We start from the raw sequence: 21,682 nt of genomic DNA, 5'->3' as shown, positions 1-21,682 counted from the left end.
TGGATTTTGCATAATATGTGCCCTTTTAAGGTGGGATGCATGATCTCCGATAGCTACATTTGGAAAAGGAAGTCAGGTCGAGTACCAAAACACCCTTGTAGCCAATCAGCATTAAGAGGCGTGTCTACTAACCAACATCGTCGCATGGGTTGCGTATGTTTGGGGTGGGTCTATTGGGGTAGGGGCGTGTTTGTTTAGGTGATTTCAAATGTCTACATTGGCTTTTAGAGATCATGCACCCCGCCTTTAACCCTCTGGGGTCTAAGGGGTTTTTAGGGCCCTGGGGAAGTTTTGACATGCACTGACATTTGTGCTTTTTTCAGTTGCTTAAAAACATATTAATGGCAAAAGTCTCATAACACTGTGTTCATCACAAACTGGGCTACAATATCATATAATCAACATGTATGTACATGTTTGTATTTTTGAGAGAAAAATGTTTATGCGTGGTTTTTGAAAAAGCAAAATTTTTAAGTCACTGATATAACTCCACAAAACTCATTCTTAACATGTTTCCCAAGACTTTCCAAACTGGATCTAGTAGTCTAGAGTTTTTTCTTCAAAATGATGTGAAAATCATATGGCCTACTCAATCACATAAAGCAAGATATTGATTTACAATTTCTAAGACACTTTTGCTTGAGAGAGGCTGTATGCGTGGAGGCGGGAAAGCTCCTGAATAATCAGTGATTGACAGCTGAGAGACAAAAGAATTGAATAATGAGCCTTGTGGGGATGTTCAACAGGAATGTAACTACCTCTGTAGTAAAACCATGATAAGGTTTACTTTTCAATATAATGTAAATACACACACACATTATATATATATATATATATATATATATATATATATATATATATATATATATATATATATATATATATATATATATATATATATATATATATATATTTCTATTGAAATATTTTCTATTCATTTCACAAGTATAAGTTACCTTTTAAAATCCATGGTAGCCTAATCCTGGTAAAGATACTGTTTGGCCATCGTAAAATGAACACACTTCAACACAGGGTTAGTGTTTGGTTGGCCAGCGAGAGGTTTACTTTTGTGCAGTAAAAAGCTCAAAAGAACAACTGCCTATCGTTGTCTGGACTCCTATTTGTGTTTTTGTAATCATTATAGTAGAAACACAACCAGGGACACGCGTGATAAACTTATCAATGTTTGTTTACAGCCGCCGCCATTACCTCACGTGTTGATCATGAAAGCAGTGAATGTGTGCACATGCGAGTGATCCTGTGTTTAATAAACTTGCTGTGCGGAGATATGACGCAAATAAATAAGGATTGTACTGTTTGCAATCGCGTATTTTATAAGAATACCAAAAAGCGCGTCGAGTTTCCTGACTCGCGTGTTTGTGTATGTGCGTTCCCGTCGCCTCAGCTGTTTGACGGAAGACAAAGAAAACACTCGCGTCTGGAGAAACTGACACACATCCGCAAGTAAATAAGGATTTATATGTCGGACATCGATCCCGTCACACTGACGAAGCACACACACTCGCGTCTGTCTGGAGATTTAGGCGCGAGTAAACAAGTATGTGATGTGTGCAATCGCATCTTTTATAATGATACCACAAAGCGCTTCAAATATGAGGCATTGTGTGTTTGTGTGTGCGTTTGGACGTCGATCGAGTCACACTCGCGTCTGGAGATAACTTTAGTTACAGTCACGAGTAAACAAGTAGATGTCATGTTTCCAGCACTCGGATTAAAACTCAACACAGCAGTGAATGGCTGGCTGCAGAGACGGAATGGAATGTCCATTGACTGTGGGGTTGACTAATGAATATGGATGATCTCTGCTCTTTTCTTCAATGGAGCGGGGCGTGGCTCATTATAGATAATGAAGCAACAGAAGAAAGACGGTACATCTCGCTCTTCTAATACAGTTAACAACGAATTACAATATTTGTTTTCGATTTCACTTACATCTTCCAAAAGCAGACATTCCAAGCATTATGTAGACATTTATCTTTTGTTTCTATGACAAATATTCGTTAAGTTACAGTTCATTTTTCTGACGTGTTTCTGAAAGGACTTCACTGAGGGAGAGAGAACAAAACGCGCATCATGTTTATTTTCTTAATTTTGCGAAAAGCACAACATGCTGTTTTTATTGGGAGTGGACAGAAAAAAACTAGACAATTTTACGTTTTAAATGATGTATAAATCATATCTGTATGTCAAAAATCAGCAGAGTTATCTAAGTCTCTTTGGGGAGTGATCGAAAAATAAAGAGTTTGCGGCGCCCGCGCCGCAGCCGACCCCAGAGTGTTAAGGGAAATGAAATACAGTGCCCAAAAAGTATATCTAAAGCATTTTTTTATGTTTTGCGTAATCCTTTCAAATATACTAGAGTCGCTTTGATATCAAGACACCAAGGCTGTATATTGTTAATCATGTTTTATAGGAAATCTGTCTTGAAGATATTTCTCACAGGGTTCCAGCTCTGGGGCCGTATTCACAAAGAATTTTAAGGCTAAAAGTAGCTCCTAACTGGCGAATTTAGGAGCAACTCCTAAAAATAATGGGCGTGTCACTCCTAAATTTAGGACTCCTAATTTTTTTCACTAAGAGTAATTCACAAAGCATTTTAGCCCTAAAAGTAGCACTTAAGTCTGGGACAGCTTAAAAGTAGTCGAGAGGACTCCTAACTCACTAAGACCTATTCACAAAGGATCTTAAAATGTCTTAGGTGCTGATCCTCCTTAACATGGACAGTTTCACCAACTCAAAAGCATTGCACATAACACTTAAAAGCACACTTTAATGTAAGCATATTGTTTATGACATTCGTTTCATAATTCATTACATTCATGACAAGCAGGAAGTTTTTTAGAATTACATGAAACAATAATGAAATTAAATTTTTAATATTATAGGCATACCTGTTGCCATGCTAGTCTGTTTAAAGGCTGCAATCTCAACCCTCTACTGCGATTGTAATGCATACCACCGCCTCTCGCATTCGTCCGGGGTCCGCGACATAAGCGGGAATGCTGCATTGATCTGCAACAAATCCTCTCCCCAGTGATGCGCGGGTTGATCCGAAATGAGCGGATGCATGCGGTCACCCGCGGTTACGAGTCATCCAAAAATATTTTTTATGATATTCGGGTCGCGTTCCGTCGGGTCGTTTGAAATAAAGATGGCAATTAACTATTAAACAATTACTACTTAAAAAAAATGCGGGCCAGGGAGCGGGCGGGTTAGTTGAAAACGTTGGTCGGGTGCCAGTTGTTTTGTACATTGACATCACTTTCTCGCATGTGTCACGCTTAGTTTTGCTTGATATCTCAGTGCCGAATTTCCCTTTTATTACGTGTCTTTTTTCCAGCACCAACTGGGCCAGCAACAGTAACTGATCCTGCATCCATTTGGGCTTTCTTTTTCGTTTTGGCGAGTTCATAATCACCATCATTTATTTATTACATTATTAGGCAGGCTTCTTTAATATGGGCAACATTTCCTTGCTTTAAGTAGTCTATTTAGGCTAATAGGATGTACATTAATCAAGCAAGTGTTAATGCAATGTCGTTTTTTATTATTAGGCAATTGGCGGTTTTCATTTGTATTAGGCTACCTTGATTTAATTTAATTTAATTCACGACTTTTGTTTTATATATGCATTTCGATGGCATTACTATTATTATTTTGTATAAGACACAGACATATTTCGATGTTGTAATTCCATGATTTGGTGCGTCTGTGTTATGTTCCGCATGACAGCCCTGTCATCTAACAACCAATCACCGTGGTCATTGCGAGGCAGCTCGTGCATGAGAACTGACGTCATCCGTAGCAACGAAGACTCACTCTTAGTTTAGGAGTTATCATTTTTCCTTACTAAAAGTAGGTCTGAAAGGCGTTGTGAATAACTTTTAAGAGAAAACTCCTAGCTAAAATCTTTTAGTGCGATTTAGGAGTACTCTTAGTGATAAGATAAAATGCTTTGTGAATACGGCCCCTGGTGTATATCCCACATTTTAACAAATTTTCTCCTCTGATCTGATAGACACATATCCTCTTTATGTACAGTAACTTCATCTGTTCTGCTTTTCTACAGTAAGGTGATTGTGATGGGCTGATAAATGCATTGCGTGGTGTATGGTTTATTAATTTTATTGTGTTAACACTTTACAATACGATTATATTAGTTAACTTTAACTAAAAATGAATAATACTTCTCTACAGCAATACCTCTAATAAATCATGTATTGCTCATTATTCATGTTAAATAATGCATTTACTGTATTAGGGCTGTGTGATATTGAGGACAGTTATGATATTCATATTAAAACATGCACATCTGCGATATTATGATATTTGGGAATATTGTGGAGCTCTAGCATTTACTAATGTTATTGAATAAGAATTTAAGAACCCTGTTACTGGTGCAAATATCTTATTGTATGACTACATTTATCTTCTTTTATCAAGTCTTCTTAAGAAGGATTTTCAATAATCCATCAAACTAATAAATTTGTTTCAATGTTAAATGGCTGTTCTTCCCAAATTTCCCAGAATTCCCAGAGGAGTCTAGCGCAGACCAGGAATCTGAGGACGACCTGAGCGCCTCACGCACATCTCTGGAACGTCAGTCGCCTCACCGTGGTAATACCACGGTTCACGTGTGCTGGCATCGCAACACCAGCGTATCCATGGTGGATTTTAGCGTAGCTTTAGAGGTACCTGAGCGTAGTCGATGTTTTATGTCTCTTATCGCTGTTATATGTCTTAAACTTTCCTCTCTCCTCCATGAACTTCAACTCGTCGTTTCTCTACTTCGCTCACAATGTGGCCGGTGTGAAATTTGTGCACCTTTTCCACATTTTAAATTAATTAATAAATAATAAAGCCAAAATATGCTGGCACAGATTCTGCGCAGGTCTATTTCTAAACTTCTGGTTCCTCTTTGCTATTTTTCTTATGTGGTTCTCTCCTCTTTAGATCGTGACCTCTGTTCACGTCCCTTTCAAAACCACTATCTGTCCTCATGTCTGTGTTGACTCTCTGTGTTTGTTGTCCTTTTCTCCTTTCTGTCTCTCGTCTGTCTCCATCCTTATTTCCTGCTGTGGTAGAGGACCCAAGTCCAGTCAGTGTCTCAGAGGCGTCTATTTCGGGCCCTCTGAAGGCTCAGGGGCCAGTGGCCCTGTCTGTGGTGTGTTGGTACCGTGTCCAAAGCCTCTCCTTTAGTGACACCTGCAGGAACCGAGAGGTAAAACAAGGATTCAAGGAGTCGACTTTTGCACTTCAGTAAACTTGTGTTGGTTTTGATGAAAATCATTCATTTAACCAGAACGTGCAAAGATATTATATAACGAGAAAAATATTAACACGGGATTATCACAGTATAAAGTTTCAGGATTACTCAGAGAAGCATAAGCTAGTACAGATGTGCAGGTGAGATATATGAGAAAGTATTTTTATAAGAATAATTGTGAGTTTATAACATGAGTTTCCTCTGAATACTGACTGAGCTTTGGGTTTGTGATGTGTTGTGTAGTTTCAGTTCTATATTTTCCTCTTTGTGTTGTTGAATGTTATGATGTTATAACTACTGTACAAATATAAAGTTATGCAATAGTTTCTGGGGATGTTCATTCACACATGATTGGTATCGTCACACAAAATGTGGCACACAGGACAACGTGTTTCAAAACGCAGCATTTTAATCACAAAACCCTGAAGAAAAACAAATGCAAATACAAGTGTGTGAACGTCGTTCTGTTCACATCTGCATTTTGTCATTAGTTAAATATTTACATAATTTAATTTAATAATTTATCTTAAACATATTTGTGTTGTCAATAGTTTTGTACCCATGGTCCAATACACTTGCTTAAAACTTGTTACTATATTAAAGGTGCAGTGTGTAAATTTTAGGAGGATCTCTTGACAGAAATGCAGTATATCTTAAATAACTTTAAGTTTTAACTTTTAAAGTTTTTTAGTGGTGTTTAAAGATATTACGAAAAGAACAGTTATGTTTTTATTACCATAAAATGAGCCGTTTTCTACATACGCCGCTGGTCTCCTTACATGGGAGTCGCCATTTTGCACCGCCATGTTTCCACGGTACCGTAAACTGCTCGATAGGGCGCGTTTTGTAACTACGTTGTCTCAAACAACGAAATGTTTGTCGGGGTGGCTACCGTAGCTTCTGTACGTGTTTCGAAAGGGAGGGGTGAGCTGTGGACTGATCCATTGGTTGTAATTTACAATCTAACCATTAGATGTCGCTAAAATCTACCCATTGCACTTTTAAAGCTCATAAAATATATTTATATACAATGGCATTGTAATAATGTTTTATTCGCGTGTAAGAATGATACTTAGACCCTTGGTGTTGTGAAGGATTTAAATAAATGATCTTCAAACATTGAATATATAATTTTTGTTACTCCAGCAGTGACCCATATGGCTAAAAAATATATTTTCAAATATATAAAATGGTTGAAATATATTTTAAAATAGGTTTACAAAATTTTTTTCATCAATATATTTTTTGGCCTTTTTTGTATTTTTAAATATATTTTAAAGCATTTATATAGACGTTGCATTGGATGAAAACTTTGAATGTTACAAACCTGTAAACATAATAGGTTTAAAAGATAGAAATTAAATATATTTTCAACTGCAAAAAATATTTTACATTTTATACTTTATTCATTTCATAAAAAATTTATTTTTTTGGCCAGGAAAAATATATTTGTTTCCATATGGGTTGTAAAATTAGAAAATATTTTTTTACTCTGAAATACATTTTGAAATATATGTTAATAGATTTTTCAAATTCAAAAATATATTTAATTAAGCTTTACTTGATTCTACAAAATGTATTTAGAATATATTTAAACCTATTTTTGGCCAAAGAAAAATAGCGAGGTTTGGACCCTAGTTTTTGTTCCTGTAGTTTCGTCAGTCTTTCTCATTTGGTTTATTTTTTATTCTTCAGAATCAGTTGTCGGGAAATCTGCTAAGAAAGTTCAAAAACAGCAACGGTTGGCAGAAGCTATGGGTGGTCTTCACCAACTTCAGTTTGTTCTTTTACAAAACACACCAGGTGAGAAATATCCAGAAACATCCACACTTTTTACGTGTTTTTTAATGTATTCCTTAACCCAATGCGTCATTTTTATATTGTCTCTGTGCAGGATGAATATCCTCTTGCCAGCCTTCCATTGCTGGGATACTCCATCACGATTCCCTCAGAGTCGGAAAACATCCATAAAGACTACGTCTTCAAGCTTCATTTCAAATCTCACGTGTATTACTTCAGATCAGAGAGCGAGTACACGTTTGAGAGGTACTGTATGACCATCATCTTCTGAAATGAAAAACGTGATTCTCTTTTGAATGGATTTAAATCTCATAGCATCATATGAATCATTGAAGTTTCGCACTACTGTGTGTAGTATATAGGAAATGCTCATGGAAAACCCAGAAATGTCAGTAAATTGTCCATACCTGACAAATTAAAATGTCTACATAGCCAGACAGCAGATGACTCCAGGCCGGATCCACGCCAAAGTCAACAGCTCTGGTGCAGGCATGGGCGGAAATCCCGGGGGGGTCGGGGGGGACAGGACCCCCCCTATCTGAGGGTTGTCCCCCCTAAATTATCATTAGAATATGTGTATTGAAAATAATTTAATGATTTATAATACTTAAACTAGTTGTGTAAGAAGTGAAACAATACAAATGCAAACGGAGCAACAACAAAAAAACGTTTTAAATATTTGGATTCCCCCTCCCTTGCCTCACAGTGGTTTGGTCCACTGCCCACGCCCCTTTTACCTCACCACCACACATTCCGGTGGTAGAGAAGTGTACGGAGCCGACGCGTTAATAAGCTATATACAATACAACGTTTCCCATCACTTATCAGTTTATCCTCATATGTTTTAAAACTGGACTATTTTGACATATAAACATGAACATATTTCGTTTTCTGAGAACAGAAGCAGATAAACGATCAAGAAAACATTTTTATGCATTCATGCAGAGGTGAGGCAGAGCTGAAAGTAACAAATTACATTTACTCACCTTGCTGTAACTGAGTTTTTTGTGTACTTTTACTTTGAGTAGTTTTTAAAATCTGTACTTTACTTTTACTTAAGTATGTTTAAAGTATTGTTGGTTACTTCGCTACATGTTAAATCATATCCGTTACTGAGTAAAAATAAATAAAAAAGTAAGGTGATAAAGACGCGCCACGGTCGGATGATTGATTGATGGGCGGGGGAACGCGCAAAAAGAACCATGGAGAGGGACGAGACAGGCGCAGGCTAATGCAGACCCTCAATTCAATTCTTACGAAAGAAACCCCTGGCCATTGACGCAAAGCGATTGTTTCATTCAGGTAGGGTTCATGCTCTTGAGTACGGAGTTTGAGAATTGCCGACCGTGTTTAACCGCTAATTTGCACGATGCATTTTTAATACATGCGCATTATCTTCCGAGGTCTAGCAGCTTCGCGTCAAGTCAAACAACTTGAGAACGTCCTCGAGAATGCGCAGATCATTAGACATTGCAGAGAGAGAGAGAGCGCGAGAGAGATAGATTGAAAGACATCAGGTACACAGGTCTGGGAGCTAATAAACGTGTAAAGGATGTATAGTGTATAGCCATGGCACTCATCTCATTATATGTTCATTTATGTATATAGTTTAATAACAATGTATGTTACCAGCAATACATCAATTACAACCTTCATATAATGATTGTATTTACTAGCTGCTGACCTCATATTATTTTTGCTTCAAAAGTGCATAACTCACCTGTAAAAATCATTAAATAATTCCATAAATGTTTCTTAGTTATAAAAAGCTTTTTATTTTATTAACATTTGTTATTGCACTTTAATTGTAGAGATGTTTACAATTAAAAACATAGTTTGAGATGTATATATCCTTCCTTTGTGAACTATACTAGAAACCTCTCCCCGCTGTAAAAAAGTAACTCTTAAAATTAAAATGACTTTTTACTTGAGTAGATTTTTAGACCAGTAACTTTACTTTTACTTAAGTAAAATATTATTAAAGTAACTTTACTATTACTTAAGTAGAAAATTGTATTACTCTTTTCACCTCTGCATTCATATGTATTAAAATTAAATTTGCGTCCGTTCATAGAGAAAGAGAAACGTTTTCTATCTGTACCCATTTCCTTGCAAGTACAATTTTGCCTGTATTATTGGTGTCCCCTTCAAAAATTGTTCTTGAAAAATTTTATGTTTATTGTCCCCCCCAACATTTAGATGAGATTTTCGCCCCTGGGTGCAGGTCCGGCCCGGAGTCGTCTGCATTATTTTTTCTATATTTGCTTGATTCTGTAATATTTAAGTGAACAGCTTGACTATGATTTTTAAAGTATTTATCCATTAATTCTGAAGGAATGCATTATATAAAATAGGATGTGATACTTAATATTTCAAACAAGTTTATATCAATATCTTTCCTCTCATAGGTGGATGGAGGTCATTCGCAGTGCCACCTGTTCATCCAGCCAAATGCGCACAAGCCGTAAAGAGCCACACATCTACTGACCAAAGAGATAAAGAGCAGTTTATACACAAACACACTGCCTGAAACAGCCAGACAATATAGGGCATCAGGTTCACCATCAGGTTTTCAGACATCGTTCTTCAAGATTTTATCTGATTGCAACATTTTTACCAAGAAAATGTTTTGTGTGGTACATATTATCATCGATTCAGATGAGTTTGAATGGGTTTAGGAGTAAAACATTATACCACGATGACGATATCGAGGTTAGCAACAATCCCAGGGTCCAAAAGTCAACAGGTGCATTACCATAACCGATCAGGTCAAAGTGAAAGACTTTGATGTTTTTTAGATACAATATCCTAACTAGAACACAATGGGTCTACTTTGTTAAAATAATGTGTAAATTGTTTTTAAAACCAATGTTAAGCATGAATTAATACTGTTCTGTATGTATAGTATTAAATGAAATGCAGAATGGTTTTACAAACAGTTTACACTTAAACATTAGATAAAATGCTAAAAAATAGAGAGAGCTTTTATAACTAACTCCAGGTCTGATTTTTAATGTGTAAGGATGAAAACCTTTTGTCAACATTTGGGTGAATCTCAGAAACTGTTTGTCACTCCAAAACTTTATTTCGTAAGGACATTGCAGACTGTTTTAATCTTTAATATTTTGTGTGTGTTGACATTTCAGTGACAATTTCCCATATCTCCCCTCTTATGCTTTTACTGTATAACAGTCATGCAAAAATCTTAATGGTACTCAAATAGCCTTCTGCTTCCTTATGCAAAGTATAAAGTCTTATTTCTTTTTGATATCGGGGTGAAATATGACCCATTTCCCTCACACCAATAGACCAATGTCTATGCACAGCCTGGATTTATAAAGTTTCTCTGCTGGCCTGAGACTGCCGAATCTTTCAAGCGTTGCACTCTGTATCGTTTCTTTTGTAGGACGTCATTTTTATACAACTTTTGATACTAACTGTGAACCACTCCACTCTGTAACGGTGCAAACGTCTTTCTGAAGAAACCCAGCTGCCTTTGTCTAACTGCTCGAGTGCCAAACACTTTCATATTTACTTTCTCTTCAATCTTCTTTGTATGATTTTTGTTATTGATGCATTTTAAATTCTTTTCTTAATGCAGATATAAGGTAAATGTGGATTATTTGTCAGCAAAAATATTTCATGGTAACTGAATATGTTGAGAATAAATCCATATATATATGGGATGCACTTTGTTTGTTTCTTGTCAATTTGCTTTGAAGCAGTGAGTCTAAAGCCATTTGAATTAATTTTATTCAAATACTTAATAGTCGTCTTAACAGATATTGGAATGTATACACTACACAGTATATTGCACTACAGTACATGTCTAAGGTTTTGTAAAGTATTTTCTTACAAAGTAAAAACCAATGAAACTATTATTCATTAAAATTGATCATTAAAAACAGTCAACATGGAACATCAGGATATATTTTCTTAAGACATTTACATACAGTACTTTATTACTATGGTATACTTTACAGTGCCATATAAAAACCACCTAGAGAGTGGGCCGGATCTGTGCCGAAGTCAGCAGCTCTGGTGCGGATCCGATTTGGAGTCGTTTTCTGTCTGGGAATGGTATACGCAAAGTCATTTCTGTGCTTCTGTACAGCTCATTGATAGCATCAGGGCAAAAGGTTTTGGGTTTGAGCCCACCTTACTGAAAAATCACATACTGTACTAGCCTAATATAAAATGTATAGCATTTAATGCACTGTAAGTTGCTTAGGATCATTTTAGGAAGTTTGATGTGCTAAATACTCTCATATTTTATATTTAATTATTATGATATCACAACACTTTTTAATCTGGGCATCTGTCTTCACAACATACATATTTTAGCCCGTGGTCACCATACGAATCGTAGCTCTCATATGTTGGGTTTCGAAGCCATTCGGGTTGGTATGATGTTGTGCTGTACACAAAGGCCTCAACGAGACTTCCGACCTTCGGCGCATTTTCATCTCTACCGACCCACTCGTTGACTTCAAGCTTGACAGGGGTACGTTGGTACATTTTGGGGCAACTTTCAAACCAGTCCAAGAACTTGAGCATCTTATCATCCACTTCATAGATTTCACCATAGACACGATGACCCTTCCCTGGGACGTTCAGCAAGAAGGGGACATTGTTTTTTGTAGCGATCACAAGGGGATATTGGTCCACTGTTCGAGCTCTGGCGAGGAACTTTGCGGCCCCGTTGGTGGGATCCAGCATCCTGTAGTAGTTGGGCTGGCCCATCTTCAACGTGCCGTACACGAATACACAAGTCATTTTTGAACTGAGCATATGACCTGATGGTAAAAGAATGGGAAAAGGCATTGTAATGCAAAACATCTTAAGGCAAAATGTTGAATGCTTACTCATTTGTAAGTTGGTTTAGATAAACAAGTGTTTGCTAAATGAAGAAATAAAACATAGGCGTTCCTATAACTCAACTAGTAGAGCATTATACTTGCAATACAAAGATCATAGGGTTTGTTTCCCCAAAAAATGTCCTGCTTCAATGCACTGTAGGCTGTTTTTGATAAAAGTGTCTGCTTAATGCATACATGTAAATTCATTCACAATTCATTTATTTTTTAATTGCAATCTAGATATAATGGCAGGTACTTGGGGCATAACGCATTTTGGCATTGACTCCACAAAATTTTGCATTTTTTTAACCACAATTAAGTCAAACTGCTTCTTTATTACATAATGTAGGGTACTTCTGTCATATGTAAACGTTCATGCGAAACCTTTTACGCTTTAATCTGATAATGGAGGTCTATTTTGACCATGTCCACCTGTAATACTGATGCTACTGTAATTTATAACGTTAAAATACAGTAAGGTGCAAGTATAGTACAGCCACAATATGACAAATAATACAAAAAAGAACTAGAAAGAAGTGCTCCTAATGTGTCACATTCCACGTGACCTCGTTCAATCCAGAATTATGAAATACAGGTAAAAACAGGCAACAACTGCTGAAAACTAATGTTCTTACTTTAAATTAGTTACTTACTTGGTCGGTAATAGAGATGAATGCAATGAAGTTGAGTGTTTAATGATCCATTATCAGTGTTTGAGCTTTGAACGAATCTTCATCTTCCGTTCATTCACTGAAGCAGGGGTGTCAAACTCAATTTCATCCCGGGCCACATCAGCATTACGGTTGCTCTCAAAGGGCCGGTTGTATTTGAACGACTGTATGAATGAATCAACTCTTTTATTACTGTAACTTACATTGCATAATTTTCTCTGCATTTGCTTACTATTTGTTTTGTTAATAACTCAATTAATACCTAGCTTTGAAAGTAGAAGCCCAGGCAAATAATGACAAAGTGTATATAGAGTACAACTATTCTACAGATTATTTAAAAAATAATTGTGGTGACAAAAAACACATGTTGTATGTGAGTACACTCAAAATGTTCTGCTATCCTTCATTGTGCAGGTCAAAAAATTTGAGGCATTTTAGATACTAATAAAGAGTTTTACAAACTCCACCACAATATGCATTTATTAGACACATATACTCTCGCTGTCTTCATTTCTTGCCCTCTTTAAAAAAAGCTGTGATTTTTTTTACCTGGCTTTGAGTGTCTGATTGACTGACGTCTCATGAGTTCAGTAGGCTACAGATCAATAGTTTCAATCGTTTATTAAAAGTAATCGGTTCAGATGAGTCATTAGTTCGCGTATTTAGCGGGAATAGACGCGTTGTAAACTAATCCCAGCTGGACATCGCGAAACATTCCTGTACACGAGACGGAAAACATTTTCTCGCTGGATCCGCGTGAGCGCGCGCGAGAGAGGGAGAGAAAGAACGAGCAGATACTGTCCGTTTCCATAATGCGGACTGGTCGCATAGGCAGCGTCATCATCAAGCCTGGTTTATTTAAATTAACTGACCATTACATTCGCAAGTCATACGCATATTACAACTATTTACTATAAAAAATAATAATATTTAACATTATAATTGTTAATATTCTGAAACAAGACAGTCTTCATGACGTAGCAGCCTGGAAATGCGACCTCCGGAGGCTGCAGCTTTCGAATCCAGACACGCCCACTCTAGTAGTGTGCGCGTGCAGGGCACTGCTCGTACTTTCTCATGCAATCATCAACATTATCACTATAATTACATTACAAAAAGACTTTGGCGGGACGAAAATTAGTTTTGGTGGCTGCTGAAAAAAATAAACTTATAATAACAATAAAATAATCTGTAAACTCTCGCGGGCCACATAATTAACATAATTTGTAAACTCTTGCGGACCAGATGAAATGAGGGGGCGGGCCGGATTTTGCCCGCGGCCTTGAGTTTTACACCCCTGCACTGAAGCAAAAGTACAGTACAGACTTTCCGCAGTACTTCCGTACGCATTCATATAAGGCAGCATAAGGAAGTGACGTTTACTATGACGGTAAGAGTGTTAATTTGAATAAAAGAAATATAATGTTAAATCAAAATTAATTAATTTTTAAATGCTTTTACGTATGTGAATTCTAAGGATTTAACTTCAATGTTCAATTAATATACAACAACGAAAATATTTTCTAATATGAATATTCTTTAGTTCAAAATACATGCACATAATGCTGTTAAGCAGAAAATAATTTATTTGTAGTTTTCAGAGACCCTCAAACGTCCTGTCTTTTAAAAAGCTGTGATCTCTATCATGGGGGCAGATCCCTTGGGTGCTCGAGAGCTCAATCACCCAAAGAAATGATATGTCAGTATACTTTTGTCTTTAACTTTATGCGGCGCTGCGCAGTCCGATCCTCATATGACATCAAAGTACCGCGAGAGCAGACAGCTCCGTTTATTCTCATGTTCTCGGGTCGCTCTCGCGGTACTTTGATGTCATCTGCCGATCGTTCTACCCAGACCCCGCATGACATCAAACACTTATTCGGAACAATGAACGTGATACAAAAGTAAATTAGTCTTTCTACAAACATGATTATAAAATCTAAAATCCACAGATAAAACTTTTGGATAATGCTAATGAGTTTGATTGGCATTCAGTATTTAGCTAGTTGTCCTGGTAGGTCTCAGCCTGTGAGTTTGTGGTTTGCACACTCGTACTTTACGAGTTCTTTAGTTTTAGAAAATCTGACGGCCAGCAGTAGCTGAAGTTAAGAAACAAATCTTCGGAGAAAAACGCGCGATGATCCGGGAGAGAAGCCATCAGCAGGTGCAGCTCAGGTAAGCACGTTTGTTACGCCCGCCGTGGCACGTCATGTCTTTCTTGTGTTATGTTGAACCTGTCAGAGGTTGTGCTTTTGTGTGTCGAATGTCGATGTTGTACATGCTTTTATTGACATTAGTTAAACAACCTACATTAGTGAGCTGACTTGAGAGATTTTCTCTGCAGTTTTGCTTTAGCTTAGTATTTGCAACAGTAGACAGTAGTGTTTGGGCCTTTTGTATGTGTACGTATTTGACCTCTGCTTATAAAGATAAAACATCTTATATAAAAAACACATTTGATGATCCAAGAATCCAGTCACACCAGTGAGAGCGAAATGGCGCCATCTAGAGATTAAAGCGTGTATGAGCAGCACACCTGACACCTGCTACATTGTCACAAATAAAACAGAGAAAACTATGAAAACAAAGATATGTGCTGTTGGGCTAAGGCAGCATTTAATATTATTTTTTCACATTATTCAAATTTTAATCATTTTAAACTTTAGCACACATTGGGGCGGTTTCTAGGTCCTAGTCGCAGATTAAAATGCATGTTATCTTGCCCTGACATATCTTAACATATATATATGGGCCGTTTTGTCTCAAGATGCACAACATTATTGTTTTTTGTAAGGTATGTTTGTAAAAACTATGTCCTCATATAAATAAAGCCTGGGATACACTGCACAATTTTTGGCTGACACAGATGAAAGATTGTTATTGTGAAACAATCGTGGAGATTTCTTTGATCGTGGCTTTTCATTGGTGGTCCTATGTCGTCCAGTGAGAGAGGTTCAAAGACAGATTTTCCTGGTCTTGCATCCAAAGATCGCCTACGATAGTTTTCTGACTGTGTTTAATACTAGTGCATGCTGACAATTCAATAGGTGTCATCATCATGCTGGTCGTATAAGTTTAAACGATCCATGGCGCACAGTGTGAAAACATTATGATCTTATAGGGCTGCAAAAATCCTCCAGTGTATCCTAGACTTATGGCCTAGTAATGGAATCTAAACCCTGTCCGGGAAACCGACCCAAGGTTACTTTAGGCCCTTAATGAAACATTTAGCATATAATTTGTGACTTTTGGTGACACTAACAGTAACTAAATAACCAGTTAAGATATTGCATTATGTGAAATTCATTTAAAACTGTATTTTTTCAAGTCCTGCATTGACAATTATGTCCTCCAAATAAAATGCTTTGCATTAAGAAGTGCACTGAAGCTTAGCTTTAATGAAGCCTACAAACTGTTTTGCATTCTGACCTTATTTTCATGACATTTTCCCTCAAGATCTCATTACTGTAAGACATTCTGATGTTTTACTTCTGTGTGCCATGACTTGCAAACATGCCACGGCACTTCCGACATTACTGTAGATGAGATATGTACCTTGAATATACCTTAAGTCATTTGAATAAAAGTCTACATACAGATGAACAATGCATATATTATAATAAACCAGCATTACAAATGTGCAATGAGCCTTTAGGTGTATACGTGCCAACCATTCATCCATCCAGTATATGTACAGTATGTAGCACATATGTCACAATTTGACATCACTATGATTTATTTAAGATACTGTACTTGTTTCTTGTGAGTCGCTTTAATGTTAAGCATTTTAGTCACTGCGAAACTCCAGGGTGTTTTGTTGACAGGTGCCATTTTATTTCGAATTGCATGAACAACAGACAATCTTCTCGGACACTTTATGCCAATGCACACCCCATGCTTTCCTTATGCACTGCCTAGTACAGCTGTCCTGGAGGGAGGGAAGCGCACCTCCTACGACATGGCAGGCAGTTCGTACCACCCTCTGCAGTGCTTTTCATTTGCCAACAGTGCTGTTCCCATACCAAAATGCTTTCCACTGTGCAAGTGTAAAAGATCTAAGAAACCTGGGGCTCATCCCGAACTTCCTCAGGCGCCTGAGAAAAAAAGATGTGCCTTTTTCAGACCATGCAAGATCCTAGTGATGTGGACACCAAGGAGCTTGAAGCTGTTGACCTGCTCCATCTATGGTGATGGGGGTCTTTGTCGTGTCTCCTGAAATCCATCACCAGCTCTTTGGTCTCATTGATGTTAAGTGAGAGGTGCTGCTCCTGACAGCAGTGTGTCACAGCGCGCACCTCTTCTCTGTATGCAGTCTCATTATGTTACATTTTAATGAAGACCACAGGCACACATTGGAGAAGAAACATAATAATTGTGCAGTTCTGCTGTTTAATCAGAAGATACACCAAGAACCAAATAAACGTCCGGGTGTTCCAGAAACAGCATCGCTTCCGTATTCCATCAGCCTGACCAGATGACTTGTTTAGCGGGGAATTTTAATGTGCAACTAAAATGAAATTGCACCGTGAAATAGCCCTTAAATGATTCAGAAATGTGATTCAGAAATGACAAAAATGACATTTCACACGTTTTATCTTCACCACAGCATGAGAACAGGAGAGAATCAATTACTGTAGTGTTATGATGATACACGCTGGATGATTATAGCTGCCCATAAACATGAGCGCAAAGCTCGATGCTGAAATAGACAGCAAACATCTTAAAAGCAGGAGGAAACTCAAACAAAGGGTAAAGAGGGAGAGACCATTTTCTACCATCTGGTGAAATTGTGTTTCAGGGGGTATGGAGGGTGAGATGGTGCATGGCATGATGTTAAAGTCATTATTACCCACATGCAGCCAGATGTTTCAGAGTTTAACCGGCAAGGACATAATCGTACCTTCGGATACACTGACAGTTCAATTACATTACACAGTTTTTATTTATTAATTTACCTTGCACATGCAGACCTGGCTGCCGTGATGCTTTGCTAGGTTGTTGCTTAATGTCCAAAAGTGTCAAAAGAGCCCATCCCAAAAAGCCACTAAGCAATGCATTGAAAACTAACCAGAACATCTTATCCACTCCAGACAGCAGACGAATCCACACCGGATCCACGCCGAAGTCACTTAGAAAACTTTGCTATTCACATAGCAACAGCTTCGTTAAAATCTAGCTACCATGACACAGGATTGTTTCTTCAACCTAATTTTGAGTCGAATTATATGTGCTGTATTTTAATGACTGACTCGACAAACAAAACTTACATCTTAATTTGTTTTATTTCTCATTTGTGAGATCATGAGTTCATTTTCTCATGTTTACTAGACGAGTAAAAGGCTTTCACCTTCAAACAAACAAAACTCCTCATTCAAACCTTAAACATCTTTAATGAGCGCTAGATTATTTCAAACAATTCTCTCAGGAAATAAAAGATTCAGAGAAAATCCTGTCAGGTTTCTCCTTTTCCTTTGTGAAGTGAGGGGAAATTAGAAATCATTTATAGTTTGGCTTTCCTTATCAAAGTCATTTATCTTTCTCTGCTCATTCATTTCATCACAGGGGATCAGGTGAGCATATCAGCTCAGGTCATTTACTGTTTGTGTGTCTTTGTATACAGTAGGTGTAATATAGTTTCATCAGCAAAATTAAGACTTCATAAAACCACAATAACAACATTTCTCCTTATATGCACACAAGCCTTAGATCTGGTAGAAATGCATAACTAGAAGAGACATATTTCATAAGTCCTGTTTTGTTGTAATGCTCTAGCACATCATGTGTCTTCAACCGGGGGGCTGCGGCCCACAGGGGGTCCTCCAAATGATGTTTGATCACAAGCTTTTTAGTATCAGGGGGTCCCTGCTCCATGCCTCTCTCATCTAAGGGGTCCCTTCCTGAAAAACAATGAAGACCCCTGGTCTACCATGATTCATTCTTTCAATGAACCCTGCTGGAAACGCCAGTTTATATCATTAGTTTTCATGTTGGTTAGTGCAGGGTAAGGACTGGTCTAGTTGGTGGTTGCAATCGCAGAGCAACACCTAAACCCAGTAAATTTTTGCTTTGGATAATGTGCCAAATGCATAAATGTGAAGGAAGTTTAAAATTGTTTTGGGCTCAAGAAGGGTCAAGATCCAAAACAGTACATGTTTGCATGACAACGATTGTATAAAAAAAGCAAATGTTAGCCGACTAGAAATTTGAAGGGTATAACTACAGCCTGGAGATCTCCAAATCCGGGGATTCCGAAATATAGCAAAAGCTTGCGATAATAACATTGCGAGATAGACATGACACATCTAACCCACCACCCAACCTTAACCCTATCCCTTTTGGGGGTACCACCCACTTTTGGAGTTTGCATTCTCATTTGGAGAGCTCCGATCTGCATCTACTAAGAGAAAGCTATACGTGTGCCAGGCCAGTAGTTGGCGATGTTACTTTGTAAAGAAGCAGTGGCAACGTTTTCTTGACTTTGTTGGAGAAGTGTTCATTTATGTACATGACGTCACCGTTTTTTAATTCAGATTCATGTTTTAGTAGCTACGCAGAAACAAGTGTCGTTTTCAAAAACGTGTACTTTGAAAACTGTTTTCAAAAGTTTGTGTATTAAGACATCAAACATCTCTTTATCAGACATCTGGTTGCACCAAAATCTGTGAAACTGTGACTATTAAAAAACAGGATTATAAGTACAGTATTTCCCTGACTATAAGTGGCACTTTTTGTCATAGTTTGGGTGGTTCTGTGACTTCTTCTAGTCAGGTGCGACTTATAAGTCAGTATGAATTAATTTTGACATATATGAAGAGGCAACATTACCGTCTATAGTCGCGAGATTCTGCTCCTGTATTTATGTAATTCAATGGATTCATTGATGTGGAATGACGAGTCTGCGAACTGTTGCCTGTGCCTGTTGTCTTGTCATGTTAATTTAGCCTATTCAGCCTTCCAGCCTTCTGGATGCTATTGTTTAAATACCTGATAATGTTACGTTAACGTACAGACACCTATTCAGCCTGCTGTTCTATGTGCTATTGTTTAGTTGAATAACTTGCCTTTCCAGATTAAATGTCTGTTCTTCGGCTTGGATTTTGTGAAATAATTGTCTAAATTAACATGACGTATAGTCCACTGCGACTTATATATGTTTTTTCCTCTTCATAGCGCATTTTTGATTGATGCGACTTATGCTCCGGAGCGACTTATAGTCCGGAAAATACGGTATGAACTGAAATCAGATGACAGGTTGTCAAATAGTACATTGAGGTTTTCTTATATAAAAAGCGGACTGAAATTTACACCACACTGATATAAATCAATACACAGTTTAGTTATGAAAGCACACCAATTGATTTTATTAATGAAGACAAACGGACTGATAACTATCAACACTGTGTTTTATCTGTACACAATGAGATGATGTTAGGTTTGGGGTCATGTCAATCTGCTGGCATGCAGTATAAGGACTCGATGATGATAGCTAGCTGAATGACAATACCAACACAAATCTGCAATATGGCTTTACAGTAGCTACTGTAAAACATTTATGGTCCTTTCTACAGCTTGACAGATCTTGACTTTGTATGGCAGGGGCTACAGAATGATTCTTTAAAGATCTCATCTTCTCTTACAACAACACAACCGCATAGGTGACCCTGGTCATAAATTGCATGGGTATATTTGTATTTGGCAAATGCCTTTATCCCTACTGATATACAGTCCATTCAAGCTATACATTTGATCAGTTTGTGTGTTTGCTGGGAACTGAACCCATGACATTTGCACTGCTAAAGCAATGCTCTACCAATTGAGCTACAGGAACACTGAAACGGAAAACATGAACTAATATCTCAGGATCACTAATGTCAAACATCTCAGTAGATTTTTGTCATTGTACGCCTTGATTTTGGCGTTAAAGACAGCATGAGAGAGATTTTCTTTACTTTTTTATATTTTAGATTTACTTTAAGTGAGATTAAACTGCAAAATCTAAATTTTTCACAAAATGAATTGTGATTTGAAAGAAATATGAATAAAAATACATGTCCCTCAATGCAACACTTTCTGTGTGACCGATTGATCAAGCAATTACATTCAAAGCACAGCGACCGGATCTTCTTCATGTTAAGAGACAAGAAATTAATTTCCCTCTGAATCAAAGCGGCAAGACATTTCAAACTACACAACACGCATCATTGTGCATTAGATCCCGCAGTCCAGAATACAGCAGAGAGCTCACATCACACGCACTGTAAATGCAATTTGTTTTCCTTATGCTTTGAGCTGTTGCTCCGCCTTGTTTTGAATTTCTATGAATATCTAAACAGAACAAGTGCAAACATTGCATACATTAACCGAAGGAGGCTTTTAACCAGTTAAACCTCTAGATGGAGCCGGACATCTTTGTCAAGAGATGAAGAGCGACAGAGGGTTTGTGCTCTCATAAAAAAATCACAACAAATTATTAATTAAACTCTAAGGCTTTCCCTGAGGACTGGACAAACAAACACGACTAACCATCAGCCTCGACAATTGTGATGAGGATTCAGGCTGTGTGGAGTTGTGTTGATAACATCATTATCAGCAGGGTCGGAACAACAAAAGATACTTGTACAGTTGCATAAAATTGAATCTGAATTGGTCTGAGGGCCGAATGACTTTTCAACATGAAACAAATAGATGCGAATGGGCCGGACTGCAGATGGGTTATGATTAATACATTAAACGCAGTGAAAATCAATAGCAATTGAGTAAAGGGTGCTTAAAATGAAGGGCACGCTCCATCATTATATATTTTTATCTGCAGACACTTTTCATTTCAGTCGAGCTGCTAACACAAGCACTAAAGTCCTGCATATCACATTATACAGTAGCTTAATATTAAAAGACTGTCAAATAAGCCTGAATGAGAAACATTTCAAGCCGTCGTAAAGTCATAAGGTAAAAAAATATATTTTTCTGGGTGAAAATATAAAAGTTTGTATAAAATGTATAAAGTACAAGTATAAAAGTATGTATAAAATATAAAATTATATTTTTTAAAGTTAAAAATATATTTA

At 37.3% G+C, this 21,682-nt stretch overlaps 2 protein-coding genes across 4 annotated transcripts in view; one reads left to right on the top strand and one right to left on the bottom strand.

Annotated features, from left to right (window-relative positions):
• farp1 (FERM, RhoGEF (ARHGEF) and pleckstrin domain protein 1 (chondrocyte-derived)) overlaps window positions 1–10,773 on the top strand; it is a 74,133-nt gene extending 63,360 nt beyond the window's left edge. For 2 of the 3 annotated variants that reach the window (XM_065254137.2, XM_065254136.2), the window contains exons 24-27: window positions 4,549–4,712; window positions 6,983–7,090; window positions 7,182–7,333; window positions 9,496–10,773. In XM_065254137.2, coding sequence (XP_065110209.1) covers window positions 4,549–4,712; window positions 6,983–7,090; window positions 7,182–7,333; window positions 9,496–9,574 — 503 coding nt within the window. In that variant the 3' untranslated portion in view covers window positions 9,575–10,773. Of the gene's footprint in view, window positions 1–4,548; window positions 4,713–5,105; window positions 5,243–6,982; window positions 7,091–7,181; window positions 7,334–9,495 lie in introns of all 3 variants that reach the window. The other variant, XM_065254138.2, reaches the window with a different exon arrangement.
• Window positions 10,774–11,026: 253 nt separating this feature from the next.
• On the bottom strand, window positions 11,027–13,519 carry LOC135735664 (gamma-glutamylaminecyclotransferase C-like). The gene is made up of 3 exons (XM_065254140.2): window positions 13,167–13,519; window positions 12,600–12,781; window positions 11,027–11,883 (listed from the first exon to the last, which is right to left on the bottom strand). The coding sequence occupies exon 3, from the start codon at window positions 11,876–11,878 to the stop codon at window positions 11,393–11,395; it is 486 nt and encodes a 161-aa protein (XP_065110212.1). The 5' UTR covers window positions 11,879–11,883; window positions 12,600–12,781; window positions 13,167–13,519; the 3' UTR covers window positions 11,027–11,392.
• Between the last annotated feature and the right edge of the window lie 8,163 nt (window positions 13,520–21,682).

The sequence above is a fragment of the Paramisgurnus dabryanus genome, chromosome 4, assembly GCF_030506205.2.
Source record: "Paramisgurnus dabryanus chromosome 4, PD_genome_1.1, whole genome shotgun sequence".
NCBI lineage: Eukaryota > Metazoa > Chordata > Actinopteri > Cypriniformes > Cobitidae > Paramisgurnus > Paramisgurnus dabryanus.
Note: the sequence above shows the minus strand (reverse complement) of the source record. Positions and strands in the feature narration are given on the sequence as shown.